At 41.6% G+C, this 16,322-nt stretch overlaps 3 protein-coding genes across 3 annotated transcripts; 2 read left to right on the plus strand and 1 right to left on the minus strand.

The window, feature by feature from the left end:
* Positions 1 to 504: 504 nt before the first annotated feature.
* LOC137284799 (uncharacterized) lies at positions 505 to 5,907 on the minus strand. Its single transcript, XM_067816783.1, has 2 exons — positions 5,879 to 5,907; positions 505 to 4,420 (listed from the first exon to the last, which is right to left on the minus strand). Exons 1-2 carry the CDS (start codon positions 5,889 to 5,891, stop codon positions 1,782 to 1,784), a joined length of 2,652 nt encoding a protein of 883 aa, XP_067672884.1. The 5' UTR covers positions 5,892 to 5,907; the 3' UTR covers positions 505 to 1,781.
* A 2,752-nt stretch (positions 5,908 to 8,659) lies between these two features.
* Positions 8,660 to 9,745, plus strand: LOC137283955 (beta-1,3-galactosyltransferase 5-like). Its single transcript, XM_067815626.1, has one exon. The coding sequence runs from the start codon at positions 8,660 to 8,662 to the stop codon at positions 9,743 to 9,745; it is 1,086 nt and encodes a 361-aa protein (XP_067671727.1).
* Positions 9,746 to 14,201: 4,456 nt separating this feature from the next.
* Positions 14,202 to 15,929, plus strand: LOC137283956 (beta-1,3-galactosyltransferase 5-like). Its single transcript, XM_067815627.1, has 2 exons — positions 14,202 to 14,220; positions 14,770 to 15,929. The coding sequence occupies exons 1-2, from the start codon at positions 14,202 to 14,204 to the stop codon at positions 15,927 to 15,929; spliced, it is 1,179 nt and encodes a 392-aa protein (XP_067671728.1).
* The last annotated feature ends 393 nt before the right edge of the window (positions 15,930 to 16,322 follow it).

Genomic DNA, 16,322 nt, shown 5'->3' on the forward strand with positions numbered 1-16,322 from the left:
TTTGTACTGTCAATGTGACGATACATATCTTTCATGATTTGTGAAACAATCACATAATACCATAAACGACTTAAGTACACGGAATTATTTCATTCGAAAACACCGCCGTTCTGACTGGAATGTCATATTTTCGCACATAACAAGTATCAAGAACGAGGACGGTCTTCTTGAGGTTGCGGGAAAGGGCGAGTATTTTCCCCCGTCATTTTCACTGATATAGGGATCAGAAGTGTTTTAGCAATAGTTCAAATTATCGTTCATCGGGATCCAGGTTAGAATTGGTCGTCAACAACACATGCTTGTCGTAAAAAATTAAAGCTACTAACGGGATCGGGTGGTCAGGCTCCCTGACTTGGTTGACACATTGTATCCAAACTGCGTAGATCGATGCTCATGATATTGATCATTGGATTGCCTGATCCGGATTCGATTATTTACAGACTCCGCCATATCGCTAGAATAGTGCGGAGCTAAACAATAAAGAAATAAGATGCAAAGAACTTATAGTGTGTTGAGAAAATATGTTTATTTAGTTATACTTTGACTTTGTTTATATACATTCCCCGATACCTTCAGACATAATCAAGCCTATTGTTTAATGTTTCTTCTCTTCATGTCACCTTCATTTCTATACCTCTTCTAATAGCGTTTAATAAATATGTTGGTGATGTAAGTGTGCACTTTCAACAATGGATCATGTCAAAAGAAAAGACACAGCACTGAACCATTCACGGTCTCAAGTTACTATCAACCATTAATATTTACTTCATCAAAGAAATATACTTCATTCAAGCATTATACTCCTGCCTGGATGCTGCGTTACTGGATACTATTTCGTTTAACTGTTGCTATTACGCCCAGCTAGACGTCCCGTTTCACAAAGCTTTCGTAAGCCTAAGATCTCGCAACTTTTCACTGTAGCATAGACTTACGACAGGCGTTACGACACGTTAGCTTTGTAGCTTTGTAGTTAATACTATAGTATAGGAGGTACGATTGCTACCAGAAAAGGACATCTGGGTCCTGATCCATAAAGGGTTCGTAACGTTACGACATGTCGTAACTAGTTTATCATATGCCGTAGCTCTACGAACGCTTTGTAGATCGGCACCCAGGAAATGAGACAGACTTTGTAGCTTTCTATGCTACCGTGTAGGAAGTGCGATTGCTAAGAGAAAGGTTACGAGTTCTTAGGATTACGAGAGCCTTGTGAAACGGGGCCCTCGTGTTTAAAGCGTTGGCTCTTCAGACCGAAGATACCGGTCCGATTCTTTATATGGGCACAATGTGTGAAGCCCATTTTTGGCGTCCCCCACCCAGATATTGCTGAAAAATTGCTTAAAGCGGCGTTAGACCACACCCACTTACTCTTAAAGCGGGAACTCATGCAATCAACCATTGGTTTCCCTGTTCCAGACTCGCCTATTTCCTGTCCTGGTCAGCATAACCATGTGCACCCTGCTCTTCATCTGTAAAGTCTTGTTAAATACAAGTATATGAGGTAGAAATCGTGGACCCTACTATTTACAGTCCGTTTGAGTTCATTTGAGACACATGAATTACTCACTAATACAAAATGTAATAACTGCAACAAAACACATGAAGTTGACAGGTCAACTCTGATGATTCCGAATAAAAACGTTGTTTACCAAACGATCGTTATTTTGTTTTGCACTTATCACTATTTTTCACTTGCTGTAGTCCTGGTAAATAGAGTACCTTCACGTTTGGGTATCTAATGTGCTACTTCAAAGATGGACAAATATCGGCCTCTGTAAAGTTCAGGTAAACCTGAGCACTTTGATCTTGTTCTGCCACTGGGTGACATACAAGAATGCACCATGAAGACACAGACCGACTGGTTTACGTATGTCATCCTCAAATGTTAACACATCTCTGACGTATTGCCCCTTCTCTGTTAATAACAGAACCTTGTCTGCCTCAGCGTCTGCCACCAAAACGTGCCCCGAGTCAGTGGTCACTATGCCTCTGTTTTCCTTAAACCCCTGTTCCTGGGAGGAGTATGTGAAGTCAACTTCTCCCGTGGCCGTGAAACATGTCACAGTTTTTGTCTGACGATCAGATACTATGAAACCTTGTTTTGGAGTTGGACAGATAAAGTTAGGACATTTTACGGAACTGTTAGATATTGTTCTGATGACCCTACCAGATAAAGCGAGAATATCTATACATGAATCGGAAGTGTTGCCCGCAACAAACATAGAATCTTCTAACACTGCCAGACCATAGTATCCTTTGTGTGTTCTTATGATTGAATGAAGTCGTAACTCAGGGTCAACGTTGGCTAAAACGATTTGCCTCGCTCTTGGAACTGTGACCGCCACCATGGTGTTGGACATCTTTGCCACGGCCCAAGGGAGATTTGAGATCCTCAAAGTATTTTCGCATCTTTTCTTGCTTGTTCTGTATATACATTTTACTGCTCTATCCATTGCATTGGTTACTGCATATACAAAACCATGTTCCACAGAAAGTACAGCAAGGTCCAAGCTATTTACAGCCTGTATGGTATCATGATACACAGGCAAAGAATCCGAATGAAAGTTATAGGCCCCTTCTGTTTCAGATCGTTGATGTTCTTGTAGACTTCTAGATACATTGTCATCAGTTTCTTTGGTATCAGTTTTTGTATCCTCCAGCAAATCCCCATTTGATTCTTCATGATCATCTCCGTTCTGTTTGTCCACTTTCAGCATTTGCACAGACTCATCTTTCAAAACGTTTTCTAAATCATCTGTAAATGACTCCTCCACAACGGAGTTATTATCATGTGGAAGAAAAATCTTTGACTTAAGACTTTCAGATTCTTGCACCTCTGGCCCTTGGGTTTCAGTTCGTTCTGAAACTGTTCCAGGGGTCAAATCTCTCTTCAGTTCGAGTTCCTCACGGTTTGTTGTAGAGGTATCGCCATTCCATGTCGACAGAATTCCACGGCTTGATGAACAGCTATGTTCTGTTTCAAGGTGCAGGGAAAGGTCAGTTCCATCGTGACGTTTCGTTGTTAAATTTGGAACTGACTGATGCATCTGCTCTGATTTGAGTGGAAATGCTTCTGTAAATACTGTCCCAAGTATCTTCACATCACCTGCCAGTGGTTTCTGTGTGTCAAACATGCCTCCATGAACTGATCCAACGTCCAAACACTCCTTGTCATTTGGAGCAGCCTTCACAGTAGTGTGCGAATCGCTGTTGAGCTGTGGGGCCGAGTTGTGCCTTTTTCTCGATCTCTGGAGCTTTGAGCTCTTTGCACACATTGTGACCATGTGTAGGCTGTCTGACTCGTCAGGACTCATGGACCAAAGCTTCGATTCACATGTCGCGTCTTTCTCCATATCTGTACCACCTTTGTCATTGTTCTTCATCGGACCGTCATGAAAATTTGCATCAAGTCCATTCCAGAAGTTACGTTTGGAATCTGTTTTGATCTGTTCGTCTGTGTCCAGCTTTGGTCCCTGTCTGTCAGACTCACTTTCCTGTTTAGTCTCAAGGTTTCCATGTATACCCGTGTCATCCGACTCTTCAACAGTACCAATGCAACCTCGGTCATCTCTAGCCTGCATGTCTTTGGCTATAGTCGACGATACACTACCTGCATTGTGAGACTCCGAACAGAGCAACAGTGACTCGTTCAGAATAGTTCTAATATTTTCCAACTCTGCTTTAACCTTGACCGCCAGGTTCGGCTGAATTTTAGTTATGGCATAATCTTCAATCGACGTTGCAAGAATCTCCCCCGATAAACAAGCCTGGTACACCTCATATATGTCCATGGTGTCCTCAGACTCCAGGGTTCTCTGAATGAATTCTACATGTTGTTTATGCATCACTTCTTCACTCTCCCCACTCTTGATGAGATCATGTAGAGTCTCCCTCTGTTCCCTCGTCCGTTTGTCGAGGTCCTTCAACATAACATCCTCTTTCTCTGTGATCAGTTCCCTCGTTAACTGACAGTAAGAGGTGATTTCAGACTGCAGACCAGTTATGCCCTGTTGCATCTGGGTGTAGATGCTCCTGTTGGCGCTTACCTTTGAATGAATATCTGTGATTTTAATAGAAATAATCTGCGAGTTTTCCTGCAAGGTGCTTCTCATTTCCGGAATCATAGACTGAAGAGTAACAACAGATTCACACTTCCGGTGGTACAGAACGCAGCAGACTGGACAGACGGTCTTCATGCAATCCTTGCAGTAAAATTCCAAAGTTCTGTTTGAATGTTTCTCGCATTTGTTCTTGTTCCTGATTCTGGTTCCTTCAACATCAGTAACTGTGTGATCACGTGACACGGGCAAGGTACTGTGGATTCTGTGACACGTTGTGCACAGGTAGATCTCACACGTACTGCACCAAACACTACCTTGAGAGCAGTTTCCATTCTCCCTGCAGCTGTAGCAGCTCATTTCTGAAACAGAGACTGGAATTGACAAGCATATAAAATGTTGATTGTTTATTATTATTACAAAGTGCTTGAAAAACCAGTGAAAATAAAGGAATGTACGTAAATGAAAAAGTTATATAGTCATGTATTCAGGTTCAAATGTTTTGTCGATTATCTATGGATTAATGTCTTTGTTCCAAGACATACCCACCAATTGGAAAGTGACGTCAACGTCGTAATTCTCGCTGACTTGTCACCACGGAGGGACACGCTCAAAGCACTGCAGTCTGATTATTATTACCCTGGATAACCCGAGCTGACTGTGAGGCTATAGACGATTGACAGGGAAATTACTACTTGTGTTGTTGCTACTACTACTACTGCTACTACTACTACTACTACTACTACTACTACTACTACTGATAAAGCAATCAGCATCAGTAACGACACCGGGTGTCTGGGAAATATTGTTGTTACAACCACAACATAAGACTGATGGGAATGTTGTTCCTACTTAAACTCTTTACATACATTGTGTCTATTTTGGTCTTTAGGTGTCTTACACTTTGAGTTTGGGTTCTAATCCCAGTTGGGCGAGAGTATAATTCCAAGTAGTACTACATGTGAAGTGGGAGGGACGGCTGACTTTGTGTGCTGCTGATTAGGTGCCTGACTCTGACTGTGAGTTTGAATCCCGGATTGGACTCAACGCAACAAAACAACCAGAATCCGTACTTTACTGGGGAAGTGTAATCCAAACTTTAACGTATGCTGCATTCGACAGCTGCATTGCTAAATGACATCGTGTAGTCAGTACTCCCGTTATACTTGAACAATATCCTGTTCATCTTCTCCAGGTATGGGATGCTTTTGTGATTATGTGTTTTCTTAAAATACGTTTGAGGCTAAATGTAGACTGCATTTCATATTGAACAAAACATTCCTGAAGAAATTATCAGTACACTCGGATGGTCAAAGTCCATTGTTATGCGCTATCTTAGTTTTGGGACGGCTTTGTCAGTTGGCCTAAAAATATCTAGGTGCAGGCAATGATAGGTGTGACAGTAAGCGATCTGACATCTAACAAGGGATCAGGTGCTCGCTGTCCGTTAGGAACAGTGGTATTTTGGATAGGGCAATAGCACCTCCCTCTGTATAGTTGTATCTTTGTGTCGCTCTCTTGCTCTCTCTTCCTTTGTCCTGCCTACCCTCTTTTATCCTAACGTGTCTCTCTCACTCTCTCCTTACTCTTTAACTGTTCCTTCTCTCTCCTTCCTTCCTTCAATCCCCCTCTGCATCCTCCTACCAATCTTTCTAAACACACATATTAACAGTCACGCAGACAAACACCTCACATCGGTTCAGCCCTTTCCTCCACAAATCCACATATACACCTGCCATATACCTTGAATATTGCAGATCGCGACGTAACAAACCTCACACACTTAAACACACCTGTACACAGCACACAGAGCTTCCTACCTGGAGCCTTCATCGGGTCGCCTCTCACCGCGTACGGCCGGGCCATGTGACCTACGTACTGGAACGTTATCTTTACGTATCACATGGTATAATCTACTAAATCAGGTGTGTAAGGGACGTCGATGAAGCAGCTACTTTACAGCTCTTCAGATGTGAGTGCACGTGTGTGTGCGATTGTGTGCATGCGTGTGTGTGAGCAAGCGATTGATCTGCTGAGTTTAAGGTGGGCGGAACTCATTTTTTACTTAGGAGGAATTTGTTCATGAAAAGCTGGAAGGGTCACTTAAGTTGAAGAATGAGAACTGTGATTTATGGATATACGACTTCTTTTATTCAATGAGTGCGACTTTTCAACATAGATACTAATGTCGTTGTCAAGCAAATGGTACAGGGTAATAAATTTGTGGAGTGAATATATACATTAATTGTTGTTAGAGAAGAATGAGAAGAAAATGTTTATACGTCACACTCACTGAGAAAGAAGTGTATATCCATAAATCATAGTCCTCATTCAACAGCTACTCAACTTCTAGAATGCTTATCAAAGATGTGACTTTATTTGTATATAATTCCGTGTGTGTGTGTGTGTGTGTATGTGCGTGTGCGTGTGCGTGTGCGTGTGCGTGTGAGTGTGCGTGTGCATGCGTGCTTGCCTGCGCGCGTGCGTGCGTGGGTGAAATAATTTTGTGTCCAATAACCTACCATCAATCTATACATACATTTCACTTGCCTATATTTTCAGACCATCTGTCTTGTTTCGTAACTAGATGGGAACACAAATCTAATTAAGACCAGTCGTGGCATGACTACTCAAGCAGCACTACCATCTCACTCCCTTATTCTCTCTCTCTCTCCCTCCACCCTCCCCTACCTCTCGTGTATTTAAGCATTGTCTCTGTACCGCATGCAGACATGATAACTCAAATAGCACAACAAGACTTTCCGCATCCTTTTTATCTTTTTTCTCCGCGTCTCTTTCCTCTATGTCCCCTATCGCGACATGATTACCACACACTGCTGTTCAAAGTTCAAGCAATATCGGTGACACACACTTATGTTCACTTGAGGTCATTTTCTGTATACTTGACATGCAAATTCATATTGCAAGTGTAACGGGAGTACTGAATACATAATGTCATTTAGCAAATTGTGGTCAGATGGAAGTAGTTTTCAAAATAACATTTGTTAATGAACGCTGAAGCGGCCTTAAAATCAGATGAACGTTAATTAAGAATTGATACCGCCTGATATTTCTGAACCGCCAATCAGAATCTAGTATTTTCTAAGGAAGGAGTGACTGAATGACGTGTTGTTCTACGATCCATATGGCTTTCATTTATTTTTCGCTGGCAGACACATTGGTCAATAGGACATCTTGATATCCTTGACTAATTGCCAATGTGGGTATCCCAGTCGCTGATGGGCGGATTTCGTTGGGCAGAGTCGCGTCCCCTTGCCGTGCCCAACTTGACCTGTTTAAGATCCATCAGCCTTCCGTTCAAAACGTCCAAGACATACATCACATCCTCCTTTACCACGTGTCATCTCACTGACAGCCTACTGATACACTAAAGACACATGGCAAGTTTCCAACGTGACCACACTTCCCTAGCAAACTCAACACCCGATGCATCCTGTTGCATATGGTCTCTGATTCATATTGCTGCATCAAGTGGTGGGATTGTAAAACAATCCTTTGAATATCCTGTTTGTAGGACTGTTCAGTCAAACAGGTTATACTACCAGAACATATATTTAACAGGACAACTTTACTATTTTACAGGGAACACTGACACTTTTCATTTTACTAACAGAATGTACATAGTTAACAAATTCTGAAAATTTTAACTCATTGTTTCAATTTAACATAATGGTTTGGGGTATGTGTTTTCCATGATGCACCATGAACACATCTATGAACCTTAGTGAAGACAAGCACAAATCAAGTTTCCGATTGTTAACAATGAACCATATGTTCTTAACTGTCTGGCAACAGAGGAACTACAAAGCCCGAGGCCCGACTGTTAACAATGAACCATATGTTCGTAACTGTCTGGCAACAGAGGAATAAAGCCCGATGGAAGACTGTTGACAATACCATATGTTCGTAACTGACCTGGCAACAGATGATCTACACAGCCCAAGATCCGACTGCTGACAATGAAACATTAGTCGCTAATCGACAATGTAGATGAAACAGCACGTCCATTGACTTTTGCCTCACACAGCTTGGAATACATATTAAACTGGACAGTGATGAAAGGTGAATGTTGCGAGAACATTTCGCTCCAGGAAGGTAGGGGACATGCTGTCTCAAGTCGCAGGTTTGTTGGTTCTGTTATTTACACATGTATATTTTCATTCGATCGTTTCTGGTCTTGTTTGATTTCGTCTTACAAGGTTACGGCACGGATGTCTTCGTATTTACTGCGTTGTTGCAGGATAAGTATGTGTCTGAAAGTCACCATCTGCTGAATCATGATGCCCATTATGTGAGGCGACCTTTTTATCCTGGAATTCCAATGCAGTGTTATTTTGTGTCTAATATGTAGTGTTTGACAAAGGGTTTTATTGCTGATTTTAGTAATAGTCCAGAAAATCACGGTTGGGAATATGTATGGTAAACTGTCAATATCAAAATCTATCTCAGCTGGGAGTTGTGTTTCTGTGATTCTGACATGTTGCCACTATTTTCTTCCAGATGTCATTCGCAGGATTATATCCATTTGCAACAGGAGGACCCGGAGGCGTGCGTTCCTCTTGTTTGTAACCGCGATTGTCATGGTGTCGCTTTACCTGTACCTTGTCGGATTCCCATCTCCTGCCATAGGTGTACAAAACGCGCGTACACGCCACCTGGGTACGGTCCTCGGGAACAGAAATGACAAGCAACATGCCATTGACATTGTCTCCAGTAAGATCCTTCCACTCAAACATCCCGCTTATGAACAGATACCTGGATTGTTCAACTATTCTGTGTTAAAGGAAGGTGAAGAGAGACATCCTCTTGTAAATCTGCATCAGTACCAGTTCACCTTGAACTCTGACCTCTGTCTGAGAGGTCACGTGTATCTGCTAATAATTGTTCACTCAGCCTTGGGTCATTTCAGTTATCGACGTCGAATCCGAGAAACCTTCGGAAGCGTTCGTAAAGCGTGGAATAAAACAGTCGTCCTTGTTTTTACCGTCGGGGTTTCAAATAATGAAACACTTCAAAACAGTGTCGTAAGAGAAGCTAACGAATTTAAAGATATAATTCAAGGGAATTTCATTGATGTATATAGAAATCTGAGTATAAAACACATAATGGGTTATCACTGGATGCTGAATCATTGTCCTGAAGCAGCCTTTGTGTTGAAGACAGATGATGACATGTTTGTAAACCCATATGTGATTGTTAAGTATCTAACTCAGCTAAAGGAATCTACCAATCAGCTCCTAGGTGCAATTGCTCACAGGTTTGCCCCATGGAGGGATCCAACAGTGAAATGGTTCGTCTCAGCTGCCCAATATCCTTTTAAAACGTGGCCCGATTTTTGTCAAGGACTTGGTTTTATTGTGTCCAAAGACGTGTTGCTGAAGCTTTACCATGCATCCTCGGTGACGCGCTTTGTCCCTATGGATGATGTATTTGTCACGGGCGTTATAAGATCAAATTTAGGCATTAATGCTACAGATTATGGGGACCTGAGATACAAATGTACGACAAGAGCAAGAGTGCCCGTGTCGAAATTTCTCAGGACTGGAGTGATGTTCACATTTGATTCCTGTCTAAAGAGTGCGTTCAAGAATGCGAGCGCAATGAAAATGTACACCAATGGTACATACCATTTGTCCATGTCGGACAAAAGTATATTTGTTTCATAAGTATATTTATGAACACAGAGTATCAGTTTGACACATGGAATAATACCATAGCGACTCATTCATGTATGTTTCTTACTGATAATTCGCATTCAACTTTAATATGTTTCTCAAAACTTAAAGGGAACATGGCCTACAAAGACGCTTAAGCGTTCCTGTTATCGATGACTGTTGACCTATTGAAATATCTACTAGACACTCATGTTTATCTGTCAGCTGACGTTATTTGTGACTTTGGTTTTGAAAGATAAGGAAGAGTGTTTTACAACGCTGCTTGAAATCGTGTAATCCGTTGTGTTTGGAATCAGGTTTGCAAACTTCTTTCAGCGGCACTTCAAAGGTTAGAAAGGACAGCGTTCGACATTTTGGCAATCCAGGTTTAGATTATTTGGATGCTATGCCCACAATTAACATCACCGCTAAGAATTTAATTAGTATGTGCTACTGTGCATTTCTCTTCCTGTTGTTTTGATTTTGTGCTTTTTAAACGAATTATATATTATTAAAATGTTCAACGTTCAACATAAACGAAAGAATGAGTTTTATGTAATAAGCTATGCACCTTCCAGATAATTATCGGAGTATATCATTAATGAGTATCTCGTTTACTTTGATACTGAACAATCAGACTAATAGACTGGGCGATATGCCGGATACGATTCCTGAATCCCAGGCAGGATTTAGAAAAGGATATTCTACTACGGATCACACGTTTACATTGTATGCACTGGTCCATTATCATTAAGAAAGCATAAGTTGTACATTTGTAGATTTAAAAAAACAACATTCGATTCGTACAATGGTACTTATGGCAGTGTTACTTAAAACATGTTAACAAGGGAAAATGGTTATCATTTTGAAATCTGAATGTATTCTAACGTTCGATCTTGTGTGCGTTGCAAAGGCGAAGTTAAAGATCTTTTCAACTGTCCACCTGGTTTAAGACAAGGTCTTTGGTTAAGTCTGTTCCTATTCACTAGTGTATTGTATCATGATATCAGTTTAGGTGGAAAACATGGAATCCTGATGTATCCAGATCTTGTAGAAGTCGTAGTGCTCCCTTTTGCTGACGAGTGAGTGAGTTAAAGTTCACACCACTCTCAGTAATGTTCCAACTATATGGCGGCGGTCTGAAAACAGTGGAGTCAGGACCAGACAATCCGGTGATCAAAGAAATAAAGAAAAAAAGGAACGCAAAACCCAAATATCAATGAAAGTTTGGTAGGTCAGCGGGGAAAACGAAATCGGTCCATATTTCATGAGAATAACAGTGATCAGTCATTACTGCTGTCCACCAGATGGTGTTGAAATCAGTACCTTGTACGACCACCCCCAGCTGCTACCACTGCCCGACACCTCCTGGGTACAGATCGAATCAGCTGTTGGATGTCTTCTTGTGGAATCCTTCTGCATTCCTCCTGCACGATGTGGAACAAGAGTTGAAGATTCCGTGGTGGATTACGACGTCGACGTACATGTCGATCGATCTGATCCCAAAGGTGTTCGACTGATGTTGTTATTGGCCCGGGAATCCACGGTGGCACCTTCTGTGTGGAGTGTGGCGTTGTCCTGTTGGAAGAGCTGTCGTTGACGGTCAACAAAGTGGAGGACGTGCGGACGGAGAATCTGGTCGCTGTATTGATTGGCCGTCGGATTGCCATGGACAAGCACAAGTTCCTATCTGCGGGTGTATGAGATCGTTCTACACACCGTAACACTTTTTCACAGAATCTGTCCACTTGTCTGATGCAGTCGTGAGCAAAACGATCATGAAGCCTTCTGTACACACTGTCTTCACCATGACTTAGCCTGAGGCGATAACGGGATTCATCGCTATACCATATGCGCCTCCAGTTTGTCAGGCTCGAAGGTAGCACCTTGTTACACCATCTCACTCGTCGATGTAGTCGTGTCAAAGAGGGGGCAACTTTTGGACCTTTGGCACGTATTCCTACTTCTCGGAGACGGTTCCTGATTGTCTGATCGGACACTCTTCTGGCTCTAAACTGTTCTTGTGCTGTGTCCCGGGCGGTACGATGGCGGTCACGTAGATGGGTTACCCGGATGTACCGATCTTGGGCAGGTGTGGTGACTCTAGGTCTTCCTGATCTTGGACGGTCATTTGTCGAATTGAGTTATTATGCTGGGATGAACGTTGAAGATCCTTGTCACCCTACTCTTTGATTTGCCAGCTTGCAGTCGTCCAATTTCCTGAGACGTCCCGTTTTCATGTGCAGTACTTGGAAAGATCGTGGATGAAATTGTGAGATTCACTGGGGCCTTTTATAGTCACATACTGTAATCATGCTTTGCACATGAGAAACAATCATTGTGCCTGATATTCGTGCTGCATGACATGCACGCACATCATGACAATCCTGATTGGTAAATAATTTTTGGTTGCGTTTGGTCAAGCATGATCTCCTAAAATATTCCAGAAACAATGTGCAACCCTAAAAATGTTTGAGTTTACATATGAGTACAAAATTGTAAGCATCATTTTTTAATTTCATTTTGCGTTTCTTTTTTTTTTTTGAGTGTATTTAGGAAATCACATCCAAACAGAAACACTCGTTTAACAAGAGGTTTCTGTGAGGACTGAATCATCTGACAACTGTGATTGAATGATTTGTTGTAAGGTGTTAGTTTTTTTATTACGTAAAATGTTGCATATGGTTTCTGACCACACCGTTCAATGTGTATTGTTGTGTTTTCAACATGGTGACTTGCTGAAAATGATCAGAGATAGCTTGTGCGAAACGGGGGTTAGTCTGTTTAGTTTCTTGTACTCGGATGCGGTGTTGGTTAAGCTATGCCTTTCCTTTGGTTTTCTTAAGGTAAGAGTGTGCACACATATAATTGTAATAGTTGTTCTTGACTCAGCTACAGTTAAATATGTAATGAAATAAAAACAAAAATAACGTGATGATTAGTGAGTCTTTCGGGTTTCGACATTCCACATTCAGTCTTCAATCCTTAGTCCACTAGCCAGTTGTTGTGTCCTTAGGGTCAGGCAGATAGGCATTCCATCGACACACTAACACTCTCTTTCCCCAAGTGATGAGAACGGTCTAAGTATTGGTACAGATTTGACTGATGCTGCTAACCGGATCAGGAGGACGGGGTCACTGAGATGATCAATGTCGTGAGGCCGTGTCCCAGCAGCTGAGATCTGTCACCTTGTATATTAAAGTATTCTGCCAGTGATGCTTATAGTCATGATGACTCAAAACTGACATAATGTTAAAGGCAGCGTTAAGCCAAACTCGTTCACTTCAAGCATGTACGAGATAACATCAGCTATCGCAGCAGTGTACTTATGTACTGTGCTTTACAGTTGGTAACATAACGATTATCTTACGTGTGAGCGAACAGATGGGACATGTGGTTTCAATCTATCAGGGAGTCTTGCCTTTACAGAAAGAATACATTGATCTATTTGTAATTCACAATACAACATGACGGCGCATTGATGATTTTCAATCCTTTCGTTCAGTCTAATACAAATAACGCGAAAAGATGACTAGGGTTACCCTAGTGCCCTTGAATGAATGAATGAATAAATAAATGAATGGGTGGATGGATGGATGGATGGTTGAAGTGTTGTTCTACGCTTTATATGTCTTTTAGCTGACTTAGTTGGGTTACTATTACTATTACTATTAGTTGAGTTACGTACCCTTGCCATGTACCATTTGACCGGGTGTATAATATCATTTATTACGTTTAAAACGTCCAAGACATATATCACACTCTACCACATCACTCTGAATTAAAAGATGTCAAAGAGTCCACACACACTAAAGACACATGGCATGTTTCCAACGTGGCCACACTTCCCTGGCAAACTAAACCCCCAATGCATCATTGTCTCTGATTCATACTGCTGCATCAAGTGGTAGGAAAGAAGAAAAACCCGTTTGAAGATCATATTTGTAGGGTTGTTCAATCAAACATATTATGCTACCAAAGCTTAACAGACTTTTATAATACAGTATAGTACACAGTAGCTCTATATACAAGGGATGGTTTACATGGAAGAAATACTGTTTTCATGAAGCTATTACAGAATGTGCATAGTTTTGATATACACGCATTTGTTAACTGTTAACACATTCTCAAAAGTTTGGGATATGTGTTTTCCGATGATGTTTTAGCATGAACACATCTATGAGATTGACTGAAGATAACCCGAGGTTCCCGACTGTTAACAATGAACTATGTGCTCGTAGCTAACCTGACAACAAAGAGACGTTTAAAGATTCACTGACAGCTACAAAACCCGATGCTCGACTGTTGACAATGAAACAGTAGACGCTAATCGACTATGGTGGTGACCCAGAACGTTTATTGACGTTATACTGACGCAGCTTGCAGTTTACATTGAACTGGACAGTGATGAAAAGTTCCGTGGAATGAAAATATTTTCTTCGAGGAACTGGACGGGTGGGAAGGAGAAATGGTCTCTCAAGCAGAAGGTATGTTGATTCTGTTATTTCGTCATGTGTATTTTAATTTGACCATGTGTGGTTTGGTTTGATTTCGCCTGACATGATCGCGGCACATGTCTCCATACATACTGCGTTGTATGAGGATAGTTACATGTCTGGAAGTCCCATCTCCTGATATGAAGCAGCGGCCATGATTTCAGGGCGAACTCCTTGAAAAGCATTTCATCCCATAACAGTGTATATCCTGGGTCAGATATAGAGTGTTTGAAAGAAGGTTTTATTGCTGATTTGAGTACTATTCCAACAGTATCAAGGCTGGGTACTCTGTCAGTTGGCTTCACATGTTGTACCCAAAGTCAGGTGTTGTACTGTTAGAGTCTCTGTAAAAACAAACGACCTCATGCTTTAAGTAAGATAGTTCTGGGGAAAACTAGGCTTTCAACACCATACATGGGGATAGAGAAAAATAAGTTTCTCCAATAAGGTATGGTAAACTGTCAATAGCAGAATCTATTTCAGCTGGGAGTTGTTGATGTGTTTCTCTCATTCTGACATACTGCCACTGTTTTCTTCCAGATGTCATTGGCAGGTTTATATCCATTTGCAAGAGGAGGACCCGGAAGCGTGGGTTCCTCTTGTTTCTAACCGTGATCGTCACGGTGTCACTCTACCTGTACCTTGTCGGATTCCCATCTCCTGCCCCAGGTGTACAAGACGCGGGTACACGCCACCTGGGTATGGTCCTCGGGAACAGAAATGACAAGCAACATGCCATTGACATTGTCTCCAATAAGATCTTTCCACTCAAACATCCCGCTTATGAACAGATACCTGGATTGTTCAACTATTCTCTGTTAAAGGAAGGTGAAGAGAGACATCCTCTTGTAAATCTGCATCAGTATCAGTTCACCTTGAACTCTGACCTCTGTCTGAGAGGTCACGTGTATCTGCTAATGATTGTTCACTCAGCCTTGGGTCATTTCAATTATCGACGTCGAATCCGAAAAACCTTCGGAAGCGTTCGTAAAGCGTGGAATAGAACAGTCGTCCTTGTTTTTACCGTCGGGGTTTCAAATAATGAAACGCTTCAAAACAGTGTCGTAAGAGAAGCTAACGAATTTAAAGATATAATTCAAGGGAATTTCATTGATGTATATAGAAATCTGAGTATAAAACACATAATGGGTTATCACTGGATGCTGAATCATTGTCCTGAAGCAGCCTTTGTGTTGAAGACAGATGATGACATGTTTGTAAACCCATATGTGATTGTCAAGTATCTAACTCAGCTAAAGGAACCCACCAACCAGCTCCTAGGTGCAATTGGTCATAGGTATGTCCCATGGAGGGATTCTACAGTGAAATGGTACGTTTCAACAGCCCAGTATCCGTTCAAAACGTGGCCCGATTTTTGTCGAGGACTTGGTTTTATTGTATCCAAAGACGTTTTGTCCAAACTTTACCATGCGTCCTCAGTTACGCGCTTTATCCCAATGGATGATGTGTTTGTCACGGGCGTTATAAGATCAAATTTAGGCATTAATGCTACAGATTATGGGGACCTGAGATATAGCTGTACCACAAGAGTGCCTGTGTCGAAATTTCTCAGGGCTGGAGTGATGTTTACATTTGATTCCTGTCTGAAGCTTGCGTTCAAGAATGCGAGCGCAATGAAAATGTACACCAACGGTACATACCGTTTCTCCATGTTGGACAGAAGCATATTTATTTCATAATTATATTATAAATCAGGTTAAAAACCAAACATAACGCAATAATACTTCGGCCAACCTGTCAAGTGTTTTTTTCCTGATGATCCGCCCCTGTGATAATTCACACACGGCATTAACAACTTTCTCAGAACATGCAGGGAACATAGCCTGCAGAAAGCGTACCTGTTATCGATGATTGTTGACCTATGGGAGTATTTCATAGACAATAATGTTTACATATCAACAGACGTTACGTGTGACTCTAGTTTTGACAGATAAAGAAGACTGCTTGAATCGCGCATTTCCATGTGATCCGTCGTGTTTGGAATTGGGTTTTGAAACGTCTTTGAGCGGCACTCGAGCGAGAAAATGAAAAAAACCCCAAATTCACAAGGTTTATGGACAACAACGTCTTGT

This window comes from Haliotis asinina, chromosome 5 (assembly GCF_037392515.1).
Source record: "Haliotis asinina isolate JCU_RB_2024 chromosome 5, JCU_Hal_asi_v2, whole genome shotgun sequence".
Taxonomy (NCBI): Eukaryota; Metazoa; Mollusca; class Gastropoda; order Lepetellida; family Haliotidae; genus Haliotis; species Haliotis asinina.